The following is a 20,842-nucleotide window of genomic DNA, read 5'->3' on the forward strand; positions in this document are numbered from 1 at the left end:
GCCCTTCCAGAAATGTCGATGTAGAGATATTGAGATAATTCTCTACACACCTGTAGAAGGTTCTCGCAACTATGATTTTGCTATAAAAGAGCAGGCGCCAGCGAACTAGAGAGAGAGTTTTCAGTTACTCCGTCAGTGAGTAAGCCAGAGCAAGCAAGCCAGAGTTCGACTCGAGTGTGCGTCCGCATCTGCGTCAGCATCCGAAGGCCTGAGTTCGAGTGCAGTGGACCGCAGTTGGAGGGACCCGAGTTCGAGTACAGTGAACTGTCTCTGAAGGTCTGTGGTTCGAGATACTGTGAACTCGAGTGACTGAGATAGAAGAACTGTGAACTGAGAACTGGTAGTTCTGATTTGTAAATAGTGCTTTGTAAATATTAGTTCAGATTAACAGTTCATTGTTGTGCGTAATAATCCAAGTAAACTGTCATTGTCGTCGGTGGAGTGCTATAACGAATACTTTGTTGAGTGAAGATCCAATTGTTGACGAGAGCGTTTAAGGTGAATTGTAGAAAGGAATTATTGTTGTGACGAATAAATTACATTGTTGTTACTAAAAAAATCACATTGGTGTCAGAACCGGGATATTATCGACAATGGAGAACCTACAGCAGATCCTGCAAGCCATCGCAGAAATGAAAGCAGAAATGAACATGCACATTAGTGAAGTAAAAGATAACATGAACAAGCACATCAGTGAGGTTAAGAACGACATAAGTGATGTGAAAACGGAGATGAAAAGTGACATAAGTGAAGTGAAGGGCGACATAAGTGAAGTGAAAACGGAGATGAAAAGTGACATAAGTGAAGTGAAAGGCGACATAAGCGGAGTTAAAGATGACGTCACTTCGCAAATTGAAAGCGTTTCGGCCCACGTAGATGGAATTGTCGCCATCGTGAAAGACGAACTCAAAGCCGATCTTGACAACCTAAACAAGAATTTTACAACTATAAACGAGACAGTAACCGAATTGAGACAGGAGGTAGACCATTTCGATGGCAAAATCCGTGATCTCGAGCGTCGTCAAGAGCAGACGACCGAGTTGCTGGACAAGACGAGTGAGATGATAGATAAACACGCTGAGGAAAACAAGCACATTCTCGCGTTGGTGGATCGCCAGGCTAGAGAACATAAACAGATAGTTGCCGAGGAAGTTCGACGTGCCATGCAAGAAGCGGCCACAGAGTTGAGGACTCCATATAGTGGCCCTGCGGAATCATCGCCTTCAGCCAGACATCACAACGTCAAGACGCCGAAGTTCGACGGTACGACGTCTTGGGCGATATTCCGTCGCCAGTTCGAGGCCATCGCAGAGCACAATGGGTGGACGCCAGCAGAGAAAACTACTCAGCTGCTGGCCGCGCTTCAGGGACAGGCGTCGGAGATTCTTCACAGCGTTCCAGAAGATGGGACAGCCGCTGAGATAATGGCGGCCCTGGAGGGACGTTATGGTGACCATCAACTTGCGGCAGCATTCAGGACCCAACTGAAAACGAGGGTCCAACAGTCAGGCGAGTCCCTGCAAGAATTCGCGATGGTGGTGGAACAACTGGCCCATAAGGCGCTCAGGGGCCTACCTAATGACTTCATCGCTGGAGAGGCGGCCTACACCTTCGGCAGCGGAGTTCGAGACCCGGAAATAAAGCAACAGCTACTCTTGGCAGAGCATCGCACCATCAACGCAGCTCTGGCGGCGGCCCTCAGGATGGAGGCGGCCAAGTCGGCGGCGGGAGTCTCAGCACCGCACTGGATCAGGAGCGTCACGGCGACGGATGCTGGGGGGCGCCAACCGAAGCCACCCGAGCGGCAGTCAACGGAGCGGCGGAGACGACGGGCGCCCACCTGCTGGTCCTGTGGCAAACCGGGACACTTGAGAAGGGACTGTGACCAATCCGGCCACAGGCAGGAGAGAGAGGTGGCCGACGTCGAGGAGCGCCAGCAGTCAACGGAGCGGCGGAGACGACGGGCGCCCACCTGCTGGTCCTGCGGCAGACCGGGACACCTGAGAAGGGACTGTGACCGATCCTTCGAGGAGCGCCAACAGTCAACGGAGCGGCGGAGACGACGGGCGCCCATCTGCTGGTCCTGCGGGAGGCCGGGACACCTAAGGAGGGACTGCGACCGCTCTGGCCACCGGCCGGAGAGAGAGGTGGCTGGCACCGAGAGGAGTCAACAGTCGCCTGAGCAACGGGGACGACGGGAGCCCACCTGCTGGTCCTGCGGTGAACCTGGGCACCTGCGGAGGAGTTGCGACCGACTTGGCAACAGTCAGGAGAGAGAGGGGGCCGATGCTAGGAGGAGCACGTCGGCGCCATCATCACCGTCCCCTCGGCTCGTCCTGAAACCGGTCGACAGAAGATGCGACGATGGGCTGATTGCCGAAGGACGGATAAGAGGCCGTCCATGCAGAGTACTGGTGGACACCGGGGCGATGCTCACTATCGCCAGACCAGACGTCGTGCGGGGCCTACCTGGGAGGACGCCGCTGCGCCAATACGCGCTACGGACTGCTTCAGGCGAGAGCTTGCCCATCCAGAGAGAGGTCTTCCTGGACCTGACCTTGGGGAAGAGGAAACTGGAGAATCATGTGACAATCCCGGCAGGCTGCGAGATGGTGGTGACGGCAAGACTGGACGGACAACCTAAGAGAAACCTGCTCCTCGATTCGCAAACAACTCCGATAGATGGGGTTTATGTGGCCAGATCCCTACTCCCGAATCAGAAGGTGGTACCGGTGAGGGTCCTGAATGTCACCAATCGGGACAAGGAGGTGCCTAGTGGAACTGTACTAGGTAGCGTCGAGCCGGTGGTGCCTGTGACGTCGCTGGCAGAAAACGAGGAGTGTCACCGACCACATCCAGATCTAGACCCATCACTGAAAGAGCTGGCTCGAGAATTGCCGGCGAATTTAAGCAAAAGAGAAAGAAGACAAGTCCACGATCTACTGACAGAATTTCAGGACGTGTTCAGTCTGTCTGAAAACGACTACGGGAGAACGGAGAAAGTTCAGCACCGCATTGACACCGGAAATGCTCGCCCAATCAGACAACCTCCTCGACGCGTCCCTCTAGCTAAACAGAGGGAGATTGACAGCCAACTGGAGGGCATGAAAGCAAGAGGGGTCATCGAGGAATCCGACAGCCCTTGGTCATCACCTGTGGTGCTGGTGAAGAAGAAGAATGGGGACCTGCGTTTCTGCGTGGACTACAGAAGACTGAATGACGTCACCAGGAAAGACTGCTTTCCCCTTCCACGAATTGACGACACCTTGGACACCCTGGCCGGAGCAGAGTGGTTCTCGACGTTGGATCTCAAGTCAGGATACTGGCAGGTGGCGCTACATCCGGAGGATAAGGAGAAAACGGCATTCTCTACAGGCCAGGGACTATGGCAGTTCACCGTTATGCCGTTCGGCCTCTGCAACGCCCCGGCTACATTCCAGAGACTAATGGAGTCCGTAATGAGAGGCCTGACATACGACACCTGTTTGCTGTACCTTGATGACGTCATCGTGGTGGGCAAGACTTTCAGCGAGCAGCTGATGAACCTGAGGAAAGTGTTCGAGAGACTGCGACAAGCCAGGCTGAAGTTGAACCCGAAGAAATGTCATCTATTCCAGAAGAAGGTCAACTACTTGGGACACGTAGTAGGGACCAACGGAGTGGCCACGGACCCGGAGAAGCTACAAGCCGTCAGAGGATGGCCAAGACCGAGGGACAAGCAGGAGCTGCGTCGCTTTCTCGGCCTCTGCACTTATTACAGAAGGTTCGTAGCTGGGTACGCCAACATCGCTAAGCCTCTAACCCAGCTGACCGAGGAGAAACGACAATTCCAGTGGACAGACGAGGCGGAGTCATCCTTCCAGTCGCTGAAAGAGGCGCTCTGCACTGCTCCTGTACTGGGATATCCCATCCCTGGAAGGAAGTTCACGCTCGACACTGACGCCAGCAACGTAGGCATCGGCGGAGTACTCTCTCAGGAACAGGACGGGCAAGAGAGGGTGATTGCCTACTTCAGCCGAACACTATCCAAGGCTGAGAGAAACTACTGTGTGACGCGTAGAGAACTTCTTGCCATTGTGGAAGCCCTGAAGCACTTCCACAAATATTTGTATGGCCAGGAATTCCATCTGAGGACAGACCATTCTGCACTCACCTGGCTATTGGGCTTCAAGAATCTGGAGGGGCAGACCGCCCGTTGGGTTCAACGTCTGCAGGAGTACAACTTCACCTCTGAACACCGACAAGGGAAGAAACATTCCAACGCTGATGCCCTGTCACGACGTCCGTGCCCGGATGGCTGCAAACACTGCCTGAAAGTAGAAGAGCGGGATGGCGCCCACGCAATCCGAGCAATTGCCGCCCAGCCAAGCCCAGGATGGGATAACGCCGCCATAAGGAGGGAGCAGCTGGTGGACCCAAACATTGGACAGCTACTGCGTGATGTGGAGTCCGGCCAGAGACCAGTATGGGCCGATATCGCCAACCGTAGCACCACTTACAAGAGCTACTGGGCCCAGTGGGAATCCTTCACTGTCAAGGACGGTATCCTGAAGAGGATTTGGGAGTCGGCCGATGGAAGGACCCGCATAGAACAACTTGTCCTGCCCAGGAGAAAGGTGAAGGAAGTGCTGGAGGAGACTCATGCTGGAGTGACTGGAGGCCATCTGGGAGCCAACAGGACGCTGGACAAGTTAAGGCAGAGGTTCTATTGGTTGCATCAGAGAACCGACACGGAACAATGGTGCCGAAGATGCGACACCTGTGCAGCCAGTCGCGGACCAAGGACCCGCAGCAGGGGAGCCATGCAGCAGTACAACGTGGGAGCTCCTTTTGAGAGGATCGCCATCGACGTTGCTGGACCGTTCCCGGTCACGGATCGCGGGAACCGCTACCTGTTAGTAGCCATGGATTACTTCACAAAATGGCCAGAGGTGTACGCGATTCCTAACCAAGAGGCTTCGACGGTGGCCGACGCGCTGCTTGACAACTTCATCTGCCGATTCGGGGTGCCCCGGGAATTGCATAGCGATCAGGGGCGCAACTTCGAATCCAACCTAATGGGAGAATTGCTCGAGCGTCTGGGGGTGCATAAAACCAGGACCACTCCCCTCCACCCACAGTCCGATGGTATGGTGGAACGCTACATCAAAACCTTGGAAGAGCATCTGCGGAAGGTGGTGTCCAACCATCAACGAGACTGGGATGCCAGAGTCCCACTGTTCCTCTTGGCCTACAGAGCTTCGGTCCACGATACAACAGGGATGACACCGGCAAACATGATCTTCGGGAGAGAGCTGCGCCTGCCCTGTGATCTGCTGTTTGGCACGCCACCCAGCGCCGACCAGCCAGCAACTGACTATGTGGCAGAACTCACCGAGAAGTTGAATGGAGTTCACCAACTGGCCAGAGAGCACCTCAAAATGGCCAGCGACAGGATGAAGGTGCGCTACGACAGATTGGCCAACTCTGCAGGATTCCAGGAGGGCGACCTGGTGTGGCTGTATCGACCTACCAGGACCAAAGGGAAATCACCAAAGCTGCAGCGTGCCTGGGATGGACCATACCGCGTGGTGACCCGGATCAACGACGTGGTGTACCGGATCCAGCGACAACCTCGAGGGAAGATGATGGTGGTGCATCTGGACCGATTAGCAGCCTACCAAGGGACTGCCCGGGACGAGCAGCCCTAAGGAGGGGGCAATGTGACAGCGACGTGAGAGTCGAACTCACGACCAGCGTCCCGCAAGAAAGCAGATCGCACAGGCTCCACGGAACATTGAATGACGTCGCGCGGTGGAGAGAAGAGAGAGGGTGTATTACGTCACGCGACGAGTCCGCGCGCGCAGCTGCTTACGGAGGGAAGGGGGAACGGACCTTCCCGGCCCTTCCAGAAATGTCGATGTAGAGATATTGAGATAATTCTCTACACACCTGTAGAAGGTTCTCGCAACTATGATTTTGCTATAAAAGAGCAGGCGCCAGCGAACTAGAGAGAGAGTTTTCAGTTACTCCGTCAGTGAGTAAGCCAGAGCAAGCAAGCCAGAGTTCGACTCGAGTGTGCGTCCGCATCTGCGTCAGCATCCGAAGGCCTGAGTTCGAGTGCAGTGGACCGCAGTTGGAGGGACCCGAGTTCGAGTACAGTGAACTGTCTCTGAAGATCTGTGGTTCGAGATACTGTGAACTCGAGTGACTGAGATAGAAGAACTGTGAACTGAGAACTGGTAGTTCTGATTTGTAAATAGTGCTTTGTAAATATTAGTTCAGATTAACAGTTCATTGTTGTGCGTAATAATCCAAGTAAACTGTCATTGTCGTCGGTGGAGTGCTATAACGAATACTTTGTTGAGTGAAGATCCAATTGTTGACGAGAGCGTTTAAGGTGAATTGTAGAAAGGAATTATTGTTGTGACGAATAAATTACATTGTTGTTACTAAAAAAATCACAATATTCTGTGATACTGTATAAATAATATCAAGTTATTTATATTCAGTTATTTCTTTAGCGATATAAATAACATAAACTTAGTATGAGGTTTGGAACAATACAGTTGCATAATACTGATGTTAGTTTTTTCTTTTTATATTATTACATTATATTATCTTGAATCACAATAAAATGAAAAAGAGTAACGAGGAATTGAACCTGAGACGTTGACATCTAAATTCCAACATTCTTCCGCTGAGCTACGAGAGCGCAAGTGTGGAAACATATGCGGAAAAATTGGCCCAAACCCCTTCCAAGATTATCTGATGATTTGTAGAAGCTAGCCCAGGATGCGGGGGGCAAAGGCTAATTGGGATTTCCGGTCTCTGATCAGGTCAAACATCCTGATAGAACTAATATTTAACCCATGCGGTGAATTTCGGTGAAGTCTGGAGGGCCCAATTAATCAAATCTACTCTTCTAATCTCCATGCCTGGGCCCCCTGGGATCTAATAAAATCCGAAAGAGACAGTGCTGTGCGGAAAGCAATGGGAAGTTACAGCATTTATCTTTCCCAAGAAAAACTGCAAACATGAGCAAAGGAACCTTTTAAAAGAAAAAAAAACATCTTCTGCGAACCTCTGGAAAAAGATTAAGGAAGAGACTATGTGGAGTGTGGCATTGTATGGGGAAGAAACATGGACATTACGACGAAATGAAGAGAAATGAATACAAGCATTTGAAATGTGGATGTGGAGAAGAATGGAGCGTGTGAAGTGGACAGACAAAACAAGAAATGAAGTTGTGTTGGAAAAAGTGGGTGAAGAAAGAATGATGCTGAAACAGATTAGAAAAAGCAATTGGTTGGGTCACTGGTTGAGAAGAATAATAGATGACATTAGGATATGTGGATCATATGCGGAGACTAAGAGGTAGGCAGAAAATAGGAAAAATTGGAGAATGCTGTGTTTGCAATCAAAGACCTGCCCATGGGCAGAACACTTATATATGTCCAGAATGGCTGGAATGTCGTGTCTAAGAACAGTCACTATTTGCAAAGACTAGTCAATTCCATTCCCACTCCACTGCAAGGTGTGATGAAGATAAGGGAAAGATAGACTAAATATTGAATCGTGGCATTTTGCTTTGTTTTTCGAACGCTTAAATGTTTGAATGTTCTAAGGTAGACGCTAGTAAGTTTGTTTTGTTTATGTCACGAAATATATTTTTGTTGAGAATAAAATCTTTTTTCTTTCCATTTGCAGCCACAATGTCATAATGATAAAGTTATGGCATAATACATTAATGAACCTGATTTCAATTACTAAAATAATCGTAAAAGAGAAAGAAGCAATTATGTATATTTTGTCTCTCTCTCTCTTAAAAATGAAACAAAAAACAACAAAAAGAACTAGGTTGTATTCCAACGCAGGACCTCACGAATACCAGGCTGGAACTCTGCCATTACACCATCAAGTAACACACGGAATATTCTAATTATAACTGTACATATCAGGCAACGTGGTCAAACAAGATGTAACATCGCCTGTCTCTGAATTGTAGGAAGATACCCGAAGGGAACTTTGTTTTTAGTGAGTGGCCACTTTTTCTTTTGACAACTGTACATGATTAATTAACATTTACCTCAAACACAGCATTTGAAACGTTTCTCGCCAATGTGCTGGTTTTAATGTCTTTTTATGGGGTTAGGTACAGCTCACAGCAGTAAATTTTGTAAATACTCAATTTTTTTCTCCATTACTGTATGTTGTAGAAGAATGAAAATTAGTATGTGTAAAATACTGTCCTTCTGTTATATGAGAAAACTATTTTTACGATTTAAAAAAATTATATATATATATTTTTTTTAATTCAAAATGTTGGTAGTCACTGTGCAATGATGATGCGTTTCCCTCATAACTAAAAATTGGTTAAATTTTTCATGTTTTCTGTTATTTTATTGCTGAAACTCATGTTTACAGTATCATGCTCTTTCAACTACATTCCTTAATAGGTAATATTTTTATTTTATTTCGTGTCATAGAAAACACTGATATTTGACCACATTTTAGAATGAAGTTATTATATATAATTATATATATATATATATATATATATATACACAAATTAAGTAATTTTTTCAAAATCGTAAAAATATTTTTTTTTCATATAGCTGAGTGACAGTGTTTTATTACATATCAATTTTCATTATTGTACAGGATACAGTAATGGAGGAAAAAAAATATTTCAAAAAAATTTACTGCTGTAAACTGTACCTAACCCTTTAACGAACTCAAATCAGAGTTTTAAAGATTTCTTATATGTGTGCACGAGTTTATTTACAAACTTTCTCGTCTGTATGCAAGCGTGCATGTGTTCTCAGATAACTCGAATCCGAGTAACACTTACCACAAACACCACATTTAAAAGGTTTCTCGCCTGTGTGCAGGATTTCATGTCTTTTCAGGCCACTCGACTTTAAGAAACTCTTACCACAAACGCCGCATTTGAAACGTTTCTCAGCTGTGTGCTGACGTTCATGAGTTTTTAATCTACCCAAATGCGAGAAACATTTAAAACAAACATCACATCTGAAAGGTCTCTCACCGTTGTGCAGATGTTTATGCCTTTTTAGACTACTCGACCGCGAGAAGCACATGCCACAAACATCGCATTTGAAAGCTTTCTGACCTGTGTGCACACGTTCATGGGTTTTCAGATTACTCGAACTCGAGAAACGCTTATCACAAACATCACACTTGAATGGTTTCTCGCCAGTGTGCAGACGTTCATGGGTTTTCAATCCACCCGAATTAAGAAAACACATTCCACAAACATCACATCTATAGGGTTTCTCACCTGTGTGTATACGTTCATGGATTTTTAGACTAGTAGACAGTGAAAAACACTTTCCACAAACATCGCATTTGAAAGGCTTCTCGCCTGTGTGTAGGCGTTCATGGCATTTCAGGGTACCCGAAATCGTGAAACACATTCCACAAACATCACATTTAAAAGGTTTCTCACCAGAGTGTATGCGCTCATGCCTTCTTAGATTACTAGAGTCCGAGAAACACTTACCACAAACATTACATTTGAACGGTTTCTCGCCGGTGTGCAGACGTTCATGACTTTTTAGCTTATTCGAGTCCGAGAAACATTTACCACAAACATCACAATTGAAAGGTTTCTCGCTTACGTGCTTGCGTAAATGTTCGTTCTGTTTTGCAGAATTAGAAAAATAGTTGTTACTCATTTCGAATTGCGATTGTTTCCCATCTTCATGAGCCGAGACATGTTTTCCTGAGGAACCTGAATTCTTATATACAGTCTCGTTCCCTTGAAGTGCAAGACCGTCGAATTCTGATAATACAGTCCTCTCATCGGTAGCTGCAATCCTGACGAAATTAAACCATCAGTCAATCAATAAAATACTCTTAAGTAATCAACAATCTAACCAAAATGAAACTATTTCACCGTAAGGTACTTTGAACATTCTGGTCTTAACCTATACAACAAATTTCATGTGGATACTATCATCATTACCATCTCTTAAGTGAATTAAGATTAATATCAAAGGTCCTTCAATAACTGTCTATTTTTTAAACCTAATGCATAATACAAAAGATTACACTAGGTTACGAAAAAATAGACAGTTATTGAAGGACCTTTGACATTAATCTTCATTTACTTGTTAACTTGTCGGACCAACATGCCTTTCAAATCTCTTAGGTAGTTCGATGTATTACTAATGAAATGTCTGTCTAAAGTCAAGTGTCGGTTCGGATGACTTTGAACACAATTGTTGTATTACAGAGTATATACATAATTACAGGTAAGAAATAAATGTTTTCAGCTACCTAAGAGCAAACGAAATTATGTTTTCATGTCACAGTTACATTCTCATTCTTAAAAAGAGAAAAACAAGTGCATGTATATTATGTGTATTACAATTAATCGAAGAATATGCTACACAAAAAAAAATCATTAACCTTTGCTTTATCATGTTTGAACACGAGTGTACTAGATTGTGCGATTGTTTCCAAATTCAGATTACAATGTATGTTGTGTCTTATTCTTATGCTATATAAAATGTTAATATATTTTTATTTTAGTAGGTTATTTTACGACGCTTTATCAACAGCTTAGGTTATTTAGCGCCGTAATGGTAAACTCCCTGTTTTTTCTAAAAGTGAGAAGGAAATAATATACCTGAAGCTGTTATAAAATTGATTATGGTCCATATGTGTGTCAAGGACGAACCAGAATATTGTAGGTGGGGTCGACAACGAACTTTTTGTAATGAACCGAGATAACATAACAGATTGTGTAATGATGAATCAGGTACTAGAAAACCTATCGATTTGTTCCTTATAATGTATTAGAGTGGATTTTCCTCGTAGAGGATTTGGTTGGCAGGTAGGCAAACGTAAGATTTGTTAGAAAATTTAATTTTTCAGTCGTTGACTTTACTACATTATATATTTTGTTAGGTGTTAACCTTTACATAATAAATTGTGTGATGTATGAACGTTTTCGTTGACCATGTCAACATCATCAGATACTCTCTGTCATTTTACAATATCAATACTCTCAATGTTATCTACACAATTCACATACAATACATGTTTTCTGTCATATGAAGGTGAAACCTATTGAAAAATTATATGAATTAGTTTTATAATGTTGAATTGTGGATACCCCAACTGTCAACTATTAAAATATACTTATATTATCATGGGTATATTCTTTGCAAATCATCATATGTGAACGATAATATGAACGATGTAATGATATGAGGCTAAAAGTAAGATAAAATATAAAAATATAAAAATGATGAACTAACTCTATTTAATGCTTTACTATGCATGTGAGGATTTGCAAATTACAATATTTTGTTACAAGGTATTCACTTTTCTATATCATAGTATAAAATTCTGGCCTGTTATAACTGCCTATATTTTGTAGATCTTGGTGTTATTGTTTATGTTTAGGTTAAACCCAACATATTGGCATAAACAATAACACCAAGATCTACAAAATATAGGCAGTTATAACAGGCCAGAATTTTATACTATGATATAGAAAAGTGAATACCTTGTAACAAAATATTGTAATTTGCAAATCCTCACATGCATAGTAAAGCATTAAATAGAGTTAGTTCATCATTTTTATATTTTTATATTTTATCTTACTTTTAGCCTCATATCATTACATCGTTCATATTATCGTTCACATATGATGATTTGCAAAGAATATACCCATGATAATATAAGTATATTTTAATAGTTGACAGTTGGGGTATCCACAATTCAACATTATAAAACTAATTCATATAATTTTTCAATAGGTTTCACCTTCATATGACAGAAAACATGTATTGTATGTGAATTGTGTAGATAACATTGAGAGTATTGATATTGTAAAATGACAGAGAGTATCTGATGATGTTGACATGGTCAACGAAAACGTTCATACATCACACAATTTATTATGTAAAGGTTAACACCTAACAAAATATATAATGTAGTAAAGTCAACGACTGAAAAATTAAATTTTCTAACATATATACAGACTTTTCTGTAAATTATGCAAAATGAATTGCAAACGTAAGATTACCAATGCAATAAGAAAATATGGATAATCTATCATAAGTGAACATTGATTAAAACAGAGATATTTTCCCTTAATCAATTAAAATCAAAGTATACATAAAAATCACAATACACATTCCCAGTTTCTGCACTATTCAAAATCATATATACCAGTATATTATTTTATTGCATGTAAAGATCTCAGATATATTTTTATATATAAAACATAGCCAATGTCAAATCCTCCAAAATTTGTTACATATCTAAGTAGATTTTATAACATTATTATTAACATTAATATAACATTTATGACTCGAAATTACAAGATGGCCAGGTAAATGTTTGATATGTTTTAATTGTTATAAAAGACTTCTCCCTTGTAGCAGTCTCTAATTCTGTTTCCTGCACCATAATTTTGTTAAAATACTACACACTTGTACTTACTGCGTAGAAGTGAAATTAAGGAAACAGGAGCCATCCTCGCACACTGAATGTAAGGTCAAGGACAAAATTATGGAAATTCTAGTGACCTCAATAATACGCGATCCAGAAGCAAAAATAAAAGTGTATTGATGCAGAGGATGGCACACATGAAAATATACTGAAGAGTACACTCACCTCTCAAGAAACACTTCATCCTCTGAAGATACTTCCACTTTCTGTTCCTGCTCTACTCTGTCCAGATCGAAAACATCTTCCTGGAAAAGTGATCAAATAATGAACACATGACCATCTCGCTCATCTGTTCCCTGTCAGGGACCTAACATTCAAACCTAATGACTCCAATATCATTTTTCAGTAAGGTTGTAATGACTTCTATACAAAATCGAACTGGTTTCCCCAAAACTGTCTTGAAATACATCCTTCATGTATTATTTCAATTCCGGCTATTTGCATGTATTCAAACACACTGGAATCAAGTTTCAAGTTGAAAATATGTGCATGAGATGTGTAATTATTCTCCACAACACGTAACCTGAATTTGCTACAATATTTGATGCAAATGAATGGTAACTATTTATTTACTGACATATTAATCCATTTCACTATATGCATCACTGTTGGAAGTTTTATTTCCTCAAAATGCGGACTGTCCAATACGACTTGTTCTTTTCAGATAAGATAGCAGAAAACATAGGTGTTGCAACCACACCTGTAAAATGGCCTTATTCAGTATAGCTATAAAATAATATATAATACTGACAGTTCCAGCAAACTGAGAAGATTCACATCTCAAAATGGATTGAGCAATGTAATCTAAAAATTTGTCGTCATTGTGAAAGCTTGTAAAATATTAAGAATCCAGTTTTGCAAAACATAAAAAATGTTATGGCTGATCGAAACTAGTAATAAATGGTCTTAATGCTGATTTTATAACTCTAAGTCCAGAAACTTATAAAAAATATTCTGAATATGGAATATATACTATAAATCAAGTTGCAATGGGACAGCAGATTCCCTGCTCAACAACGTGGCATATTTCACAGATTTGTTTATGACAAAAAAACCCAACTCTCTTATAAACAAAGCTGTATTATTAATCTGATTTTATATAAACTTATTACTTAACACAGTTACAGATCTTTCCCATTTCTTGTGAGTTTTGAATATACCTATATATCAGTTTGAACTTATAGATGGATGTCTACCATATTAGTTGCTAGACAAGTAGACGAAAGGGACAATGTTGCAAAGTTAAAATTAAATTCTGTCCCAAGGCACAAGAACTTTCTCCGTACATTTGAGATAATTCTCTGTTAACTACCAGAAATTAATTTGCTTATTATTATTGTATTTCAAATCTAAAAATTAAAACTAGAAGCTATTGGAAACAAGAAAACAGTTAATATTGCACAATGTTAAGGTTTTAACATAATTAAAAATGCAATACCTGTATATCTGCATACTCATAGTGAACAACTTACATCAATTTCACATTTCACGAATGCAAAACTCGTAGGCACTGCAGTGTCTACAACTTCTTCTGATTTGTCTGTCTTCTCTGATTTGATTTCGTAACTATGTTCTATGCATTCAATCTTCATGCCCGTCACTTCTAGATGTGATAAATTCAAGTCCTACATAACAAAATTACAAAATGAATGATTTTGTTTCGCTGTTTTAAAACTGACTTCATTTGTAATGGCTGTAAATCTGGTTCTGCATGGCCATTATCGGCTCTCTCAACACAGGCAACAAATTACAAAGACAACTGAAGGCAAAAAGGAAACAAGACCTTAGGGACACAGGCAATCACTGATAATTGACCAGGTGTTCCTAGTGCAAATAATTTATATACTGTGATATACGTACAAGAATCTAATTAATAGTCTACACCCTATGTGCGAATGTGTTTACGAGTATGATATTTTATTAATCATTACTCAGAACAATAACAAATGAAGTGTACACGGGAAAAATGAACAATGTCACAATTCCTTTAAGGGTGATGTCGTTATTTAATTCACTGTATTACCACAGTCTACTATATACAGTCGCGAAGCTCAATATGTAGTAAAAATGCAAACATGGGTAGTTGCCCACCACTAGGATCGCTACTATCGCCTCATCATCGCAGATCTCTCTCCTATGTTACACTTTCGTTGTGTTCTTTTGGAAATATTAACACCTTCCTTCCATTATTGAAATATTAAATGCATAATGTTAATTTATTATTTTAATGAAGTATATTAAATTCCACTATAAACTCGAAGATACCTGCAAGAAATAGATTAATATTACTTTTGTTTGTGCAAAACGAACTGAAATTTACTATAATCGCTTCACTCATTCAAGTTTATAGCGATAATTAACTATGAAACCAATTAATATTAATTTGCATTTCCCTTTACAACAATAATAATGAAAATATGAATTAATGGAGTAACTTACGTGTACCGGTACTTGTAGTGTAGGCTTACGTAGTTAACAAAGTGGGATGAGGTTAAGCAATAATAATCACACCAGAATTGGAAATAAAACGTGATCAATAAATTTTATTGTAACAGACTTTTCCTACGTCTCTAGTAAAGTAACAAACAAAAATAACAACAAAATTAACGGCTATAATTAAAAACATCCTTTGAAAAAAAAAAAGAGTAGGCCTAAGCAATAATAATCCCACCAAAATTGAAAATAAAACGTGTTCAATAAATTTAATTAAAACAAACTTAATTTCCTACGTCTCTAGTAAAATATAATTATTCCAATTATTGTATTTTAGCCATTAACATTTTCATTACAACCAATAACGAACATTTCACAAGCATCAATGTGAAATACGCAACGAGCTAGCACTCAATGGAAATACAACACAGTCCAAAGTCGACCGTGGACAGTCTATTGTTTCTAGTTGCTAACCGCTTGGAACGCTTTATCGCGAGATTTGCAAAAAATCACCTCAAGCTTCGCGACTGTATATCGTAGACTGTGGTATTACTAAAAACTTTAGTGTTATTTTTACAAAAATTGATAAACAGCCATTCCAGGTTCCGTACGGGACACTTTAGAAAGCAACTTTGAAAATATAATTGTCTATAAAGTTTATGTCTTTGGTAGAATATATTCAGTGATAAATGAATAATTCTGTTAAAATATGAAGGACCCTCTCCCTGAAAAAGAATAGTTTATTAAACTTTATTTTCTGAGAAATACCTAAATAAAATGGGGTTCCATACAGGAAATATTTTAGACACCTCAATAGTCAGCAAATACTTTGATGGCAAAAGTCTGTGATATCTGACTCCTTAAGTAACTGAAATTCTTTCCATTAACTTGTTGGCACTTAAACATTTTAGAAAAGTAGTTACTAGTTAAAAAAAAAAAACATATAACTGCTACGAAATAACCAAAAATAATTTGTTCCGTACAGGACAGACATGTAGTTCTGTACGGGACACTTGTGAATTTGGAGTCTTCTTTGAGAGATTTTTTTGTTTTTTTGGAGGTAATAATGTAATCTTCGTATAACAAATATTTATTTTTATCGATTTTACATGCATTTTATGGGAGAGCAATGCGTAAGTAGAGGAAAATTTGTCAAGAAACGGTCAGATTGATCTGTTGAATTTAACCATAAAAAGTTGTATGTTAATGATTATGTATTATATTGTACATTAAACTGCAAGTTTATTTCAATTTAAGACCCTTCAATTAAATTTATAATACAATCTGTCAGCTCCTTTTCTAACAATATCAGAATACTTTAGATTCTTCTAATCTGAGACACTTTGACAATGCTTTCAAATGAAGAGGGTTCCTCATCTAGCTTAAAATGTTTGTAATTTTTGGCTGTCTGTTTTAAAAGAAAGTACTTTAATATCTTTGTTTTAAACTTTGCCATTACATATAGTCAGTGCTGTCGTGATAATTTTTTCCTTGGCCAGGCACCCCATCCCTTGTTTTCTCCCTTGAAATATATTTTACTCTCCTCTCTCTATCTTTCTGACTGTCATTTAATGATTTTGTTAGTATTAAAGAAGAATCAAAGTAATTGTTTTGCTTTACATTTTAAATACACAACAAGTTCGATTTAAAGAATACACCATGTAGCAACACCATAGATGCACATTTGTCTCGATGAATCTTGGATGTATATTTGCAGCACTTCTTGTTTTTCAACCATTATTTTATATAATTCTGGATTCCAGTGCTGCATAGGTGGACAAGTTTTGTTTATGAACATCAAACAAAATACATTAGGAACAGCAAGAGATGATCTAAATCTGTACATATACAGATCTCCGCGTAAAAAACTTAGACACCCATATGCTGTATGCCTCTGTACAGACAAAATTTTCTTTTCCCCATACAATTAATTAAAAAAAAAAAATTGTAGGTTCTCATATGATGTATGGCCCCGTATGACCTCCACAATGGCAGCACTGCATATAGTATGATATTTATGCTTTAGTCCCTTATCACTTGTCAATTCAACTTCAATGAACTTTCCAGGATTTAAATATTCTAGAGGAGACATTTTTTCACATTCATCTGAAGATTTATGTATGTCTCTATAGCATCTGATTCCGAGTCATTTCCTGTAAGTGATAGGTCAGAGTAAATCTCGTAATATAGGCTTCTTAGAGTGGTTAATGTGGTTAATTCTTTAAAGATGCTGTGTCTACACATTTCTGATCTGGCTGTTGTGGCAACAAGAATGCTTTCACAGTCATAAGGTAAAAAACAGTGACTTCTGAATTTTGGAAATTGCTGCTAGTTTTTCCCCTCTGTTTGTTCTTGAACTCTTCATATAGCCTATGAAACAAATTCAAATGTTTTACATAAAACACCAATAATCAACAATACAGCAACCTCAAGTTCTGTTTGAAATTGTCCCATACAGAACTGTCCCATAGGAACTGTCCCGTACGGAATCTTATTTCCTTTAAAAATACCTTATTAAAACCTAATTAAAATTAGTGACGTTATGAGAGCGGTACTCACTTAACTTCTATAAAATATTGTGCACCTATCTTCTTTCATTAACATGGAAAACAAACTTTTGTATCTTTTCTAGTTCCGTACGGGACTTGGCACAATAATTGCAGGAAATAACAAAACATAAAACCACAATGTCCACCATGTGCCTAATAGGTTCTACCAATAAGAAGTAGCAAGCATACCATCTTAAGGAAACTGATTTGGCTATATCAGTAGTGAGAACAAAGGGATACAAATTTACCTTCAAGAACAAGATTACTACATTGTTTTGAGATGTTAAGAAATGAGAGTAAAAGTACAAATAAATATATATTTTTTTTGGAATCTGGCAATTTGCACTATTCAGAAGCTCTCTTTCTTAAAATAAATTTTATTATCACAAATTTAATTTTTACCATATAGGCTCACTTATCTTGGAATGGCTGTAAAGCAGAATTAAAATCATGGATACATTCATCTTTTCCTTCATTTCAAGTTGAAACTCCAATAAATATTGCAGTAATATACTGAAATAGATTATTATCTCACCCTTAATGGAAATGTGACATTTTTCGTTTTCCCCGTGTACCCTTCAAATATATGTTCCTCTGGCACTTTTAGACAAATAAAAAACTGGGAAATTTTTCACTTTACCTCTGATGAAGTCTTATTCTCTTCTAATTTGTGTATGTTGTCTTGTTGAAAGTCCAAAGAATCATCCTCAGGTTCCATCTTGATTAAATCCATCTCCAAAGAATCATTTTGAGGTTCCATCTTGATTACATCCATCGCAACTGAAAGAAGAGCTTATGTAACTGACAGTGATTTATAGAAACTGAGTTGTTGAGAAACTTTCATTACAAGTTGCTATGATCTAATTCATATGACAATTCCCCATACTCATCCTCTTTCACATTAGTCCTGCCAAGACCCTGGAATTCACTATCTGCTGGTATTAGGAACTGTCGAAATAAAATTAAATTCAGACACAAACTTATTAGGTACCTGGTCAATATCTGAGACTCATTCAGGCATAGTTTCTTCTACATGGTTGTCTTACTCTAGCAGAAAATACTTCATCCTTCAGTAACTTCAAACATACATAATTATTATACATTTAATATGCACTTCAATAAGTCAATGACTAATGTCTTCTTTGTTTTTAACTTCTACAATAAATTGTCTACCTACATTCTTGAATATATTCTTTTAACACTTGTATTCACTGATGAATTCTTAAGTTATTTTACTTAAGTAAATAACGACTTCACAATAATCAAATACAATAACACCATATTTTAAATTGTGTAAGTCGTAATTTATTTAATTTAAATAACTTAATAGTTCATGAGTACATTGTGTAGCCTTTATTAATTAGGTAGTATTTTAATAATTACGTTATAAAGTAATTGTTACTTTAATTTTATTGTATTCAGGTTATTATAGTTGTAATATCCTGGAAGAGGGAAAGAGAAGGTCTGATGGCTTTTTCTCTACCAGGTTAAATAAATGGGATAAATACTAAATTTCTAAACATATTTGAAACCAATAATCTCCTACACAAGAATATGGGACATATTATGTACTATTATAGCGAAAAATCCACTACTGTAGGAGAAAAGGATTCTCTGCTCTATCTCAGATTCCCCTGCAGTATTTCAACAAATACCCGTCATCATCTTATGTCTTCATGGCTCACAGTATAGACCTGCATGCTATGGCACACCCTGGACAACGATTCTGTAGGTAAATAAATTGTCTACACAACTGGCATGATATGGGTGAATGACGAAGAGGCAATACCCGTCATTGGTTAAAATAGTTTCTCTACACACAATAGGAAATTTGCCACCAGTGTTATTGTAGAAAGTGGAAACTTGGCTGGTGAGACAATTGCGTCATAAATCATTTCTCAGTAGAAAAGAATGCTTTTTGCCTCTATCTTTCTTTCTGTTCCAATCTCTCTTTCCTCTCTCCCTTTTTTTTTTTTTTGCTGTCTATATTATATTTTATTTTATATTCTACTTTACAAAATATACATATATTTTACCTGATCAGTATTTGATTCCCTACCAATGTGGTGTTACCTCATGATCAGCTGCTAACTTGGCTAAGAGAACAAGATGGCATACAACCGCTTCTATATCATATATAAGGTTGTGATACATTCTGCTTTATGCGGGGCAGTCCTGCATTTTAGAGTAGTGTCCCGCTGTCGACGAAATGATGGGCGGAACTCACGAATCTCCCACTTTGAGCCTGTAGACTCTTTAAGCACTCGAAAATCACTGCATGTTTATTCCGATTCCAAACCAATATGACTGTCATATCAGCGAATAGGGATTATAAAGAATGGACACGGAGCGAATTTTCCTGTGTTTTGTTTCTCTGTGCGACAGCGGTTAGTTCCACTTTCAAGCGCTAGAGGTAGTGTAATCGAGCATACGCTAAGATAATAATTGAGAATAGAGTTGAGGCACAGGATCCAAACATCGCCTACCTTATTGCATAATCCAGTAACGCTTTGCTTCAAATAAATTCAAGTTAACAGCTTTTCCTTATTTCTCAGTGACAAACTAGTTGTAATAATAATATTTTATATTTCAGATATAATACATTATATTATAAAATAATATAATACATTATAAAATTAAGTATCGAATTCGTTTAATATTTGTATAATAATATAATATAGGTATATGATTTTACTTCTCGTAAGAGTTTTGTTTTTCCATTTTCAGCGCTATCAATTCATTACGTATTTCAATTGTTGTTGGGGTCAACGTCTCGACTCATTATAAAGGAACTCTGGAGTCTAGACATTGAAGTTAATGAAGGATTTATTATTTTATGGATCCAATTTATTTTATTTGAGTACATAATGTACCTAGATGTATTAATTATATGTGTTATATTTCCGTTGTGTCGACTGCTAGCTGGTGTGATGTCAGCGCCAAGTCTAGGGAGAAAGCAGAATCTGACGCTTTAGCTGGCTTGAAGGTCATTGAAATCAGTCCGGCTACATCAAAGGTACCGACGCGAAGTGTCCATTCTTTATAATCCCTATTCGCTGGTCATATCGTGTCACCTAGATTGAGCAACTTCTAGTTAGTAGCCCTGGCTTTAGTTTCAACGATGTACGTAACACTGCTTTCTCGATCGCACATTTCGTAATGATTTAATGTACAACCGAGAAGCAGTGATGTTCTGTGATGTTATCCAAGGCTTGTAGCTATGTTTTTTTTTGGTTTGAATCTCGCATAGTTGGAAACATGACACCAGATATTACTAACAGGTAAGTTTTAACACATTCTAATGTGCCGAAAGTCGTGAGGCTATCATCCTATGTGATATCCAATTGTGATAATTTGTGCTGATATTCAGACTGGATCGACAGATATTA

At 39.4% G+C, this 20,842-nt stretch overlaps 1 protein-coding gene across 4 annotated transcripts in view; it reads right to left on the minus strand.

Moving 5' to 3' along the window:
• The window catches only part of LOC138693309 (zinc finger protein OZF-like), a 91,759-nt gene that overhangs the window by 67,168 nt on the left and 3,749 nt on the right, over positions 1-20,842 (minus strand). For 2 of the 4 annotated variants that reach the window (XM_069817184.1, XM_069817183.1), the window contains exons 2-5: positions 18,094-18,233; positions 13,944-14,096; positions 12,637-12,716; positions 8,649-9,822 (exon numbers count right to left, since the gene is read on the minus strand). In XM_069817184.1, the coding sequence (XP_069673285.1) occupies positions 8,760-9,822; positions 12,637-12,716; positions 13,944-14,096; positions 18,094-18,228 (1,431 nt within the window). In that variant the 5' untranslated portion in view covers positions 18,229-18,233 and the 3' untranslated portion in view covers positions 8,649-8,759. Of the gene's footprint in view, positions 1-8,648; positions 9,823-12,636; positions 12,717-13,943; positions 14,097-18,093; positions 18,234-20,842 lie in introns of those variants that run through there. The other 2 variants (XM_069817188.1, XM_069817185.1) reach the window with 1 other exon arrangement.

Source organism: Periplaneta americana, chromosome 17 (assembly GCF_040183065.1).
Source record: "Periplaneta americana isolate PAMFEO1 chromosome 17, P.americana_PAMFEO1_priV1, whole genome shotgun sequence".
Taxonomy (NCBI): Eukaryota; Metazoa; Arthropoda; class Insecta; order Blattodea; family Blattidae; genus Periplaneta; species Periplaneta americana.